General features: G+C 40.0%; 1 protein-coding gene across 1 annotated transcript; it reads left to right on the top strand.

Annotated features, from left to right (window-relative positions):
- The first annotated feature begins 653 nt into the window (after positions 1–653).
- LOC143617423 (uncharacterized) lies at positions 654–1,469 on the top strand. The gene is made up of 2 exons (XM_077089989.1): positions 654–822; positions 1,228–1,469. Exons 1-2 carry the CDS (start codon positions 654–656, stop codon positions 1,467–1,469), a joined length of 411 nt encoding a protein of 136 aa, XP_076946104.1.
- The last annotated feature ends 237 nt before the right edge of the window (positions 1,470–1,706 follow it).

Here is a 1,706-nt window from a genome sequence, read left to right as displayed (position 1 = left end):
CATCAAGTTGTCCCGATTAATACTAGTAAAGCTGGACTTTTACTCTGTTCGGTAAATTCTCAAATTAATCTCAATTTTAAAATCAATAGTTTATCCTAATATAAGCCACACTTGAGGCATACTGCGAAATTTCAACTATTTGGAGCTACGGTGTCGCACTTGTTTTCTAGCCTATCCCTTCAAGGTGAAAGGGTTTTGTTGACACATCCGGCCCTTTCACATGTGACTGTACTAGCGCGACTATTACTTTACTCTTCTATTACGTGCTATAGCTGTCTAAAGACTAAAGTGGGCATAGATGAGGCTAAACGTATCTACTTAGGAAATTGTTGTCTTAACAGACCTCATAACCGAGAGTTGAGCTTTATTCACAATTGGCAATCGTTGTTAGTCTGCCTAACCACTTACTAATGTTGTGTGATACAGCTGCCATTACTAACTGGAAGCCATATTCTCAAATCCCTATTTAATTAATGTTAATTGGGTCATTAATGATAGGATTAAAACATCGAAAATACCAATTAATATTGCATATTTAACATATGTCAACTAATAATAACTCTTCATTCATCCTCAAGACTATTCCTGAGAAAGAAAAACTGAATGGCAATAATTTTCTTGAATGGCACCTCAATTTGAGACTTGTTCTCAAAATGGCAAAGAAGCTCTATGTTCTCGATGGGCCGGTTCCATTAGAGCCTAAAAACAACACAGCTGCTGCCAGAAAGGTTCTTGAGAAGCATAATGACGACTCTACTGAAGTCGCTTGCATTATGCTAGCCACCATGTTATCTGAGCTTGCTAAGGGCTTGGAAGATCTTGGTGCCTATGAGATACTTGAGCAACTCAAGGGCATGTTCCAGAAACAAGCCCATCAAGAACATTTTGACACCATGAAACATCTTTTCAGCTGCAAAATGGAACAGGGATCCCCTGTTAGTGCGTTTGTCGTCAAGATGAAAGGGTACATCGACCAACTGAAGAAACTTTATTATCCACTGTCAGATGAAATGGCAGTGGACATCATCTAGAACTCTCTCCCCAGCTCTTACGGCCAGTTTGTAATGAATTTCAATATGAATGCATGGGTGAAGACAGTGCTGGAGCTTCATGGTATGCTCAAGACGGCTGAGATGAATATTCCTACTAAAACCAATCAATTTCTTATGGTTTGATCTGCTGGTGTCAAGAAGCCTAAACCTAGTAACCGGGGTTATAACGGTAAAGGCAAGAAGAAGTTTACTGTTGTTGCCAATCATGTCACAAACACTAACAAGAATGTTGCAAATGCACCACCGCCTCCTCATGAGGAACGCCAGTGCTACAAGTGCAACAAGATGGGGCATTGGATGCGTAACTGCCCTGAACATCTAGCTGAGCTAGCAAAGAAGAGGGCCAATGGTGATGGCTCCTCAAAAGGTATTTCCATATACGTTATTGAACTTTTCATTGTTTCTAGCAACACATGAATATTTGATACCAGATGTGGTTATCACATCGTTAATGCCTTGAAGGAGCCTGAAACTGGAAGAAACTGAAACAAGGTAGCATGGAACTCATCGTTGGTGATGGGAAGAGAATCCCAGTTCTTGCAACTGGCACGTATCGTTTTGTTTGTCTTGGTGCATGATGTCAGTAGTTTAGTATCTCGTGTTTATTTGTGTCTGTAATTGTTTAAACTGTTTGTTTTGTGTTGAACGTGTTAT

Source organism: Bidens hawaiensis, unplaced genomic scaffold, assembly GCF_021521415.1.
Source record: "Bidens hawaiensis isolate Kalapana, Puna unplaced genomic scaffold, B.hawaiensis_p1.1 tig00054770_1, whole genome shotgun sequence".
Lineage (NCBI taxonomy): Eukaryota > Viridiplantae > Streptophyta > Magnoliopsida > Asterales > Asteraceae > Bidens > Bidens hawaiensis.
Note: the sequence above shows the minus strand (reverse complement) of the source record. Positions and strands in the feature narration are given on the sequence as shown.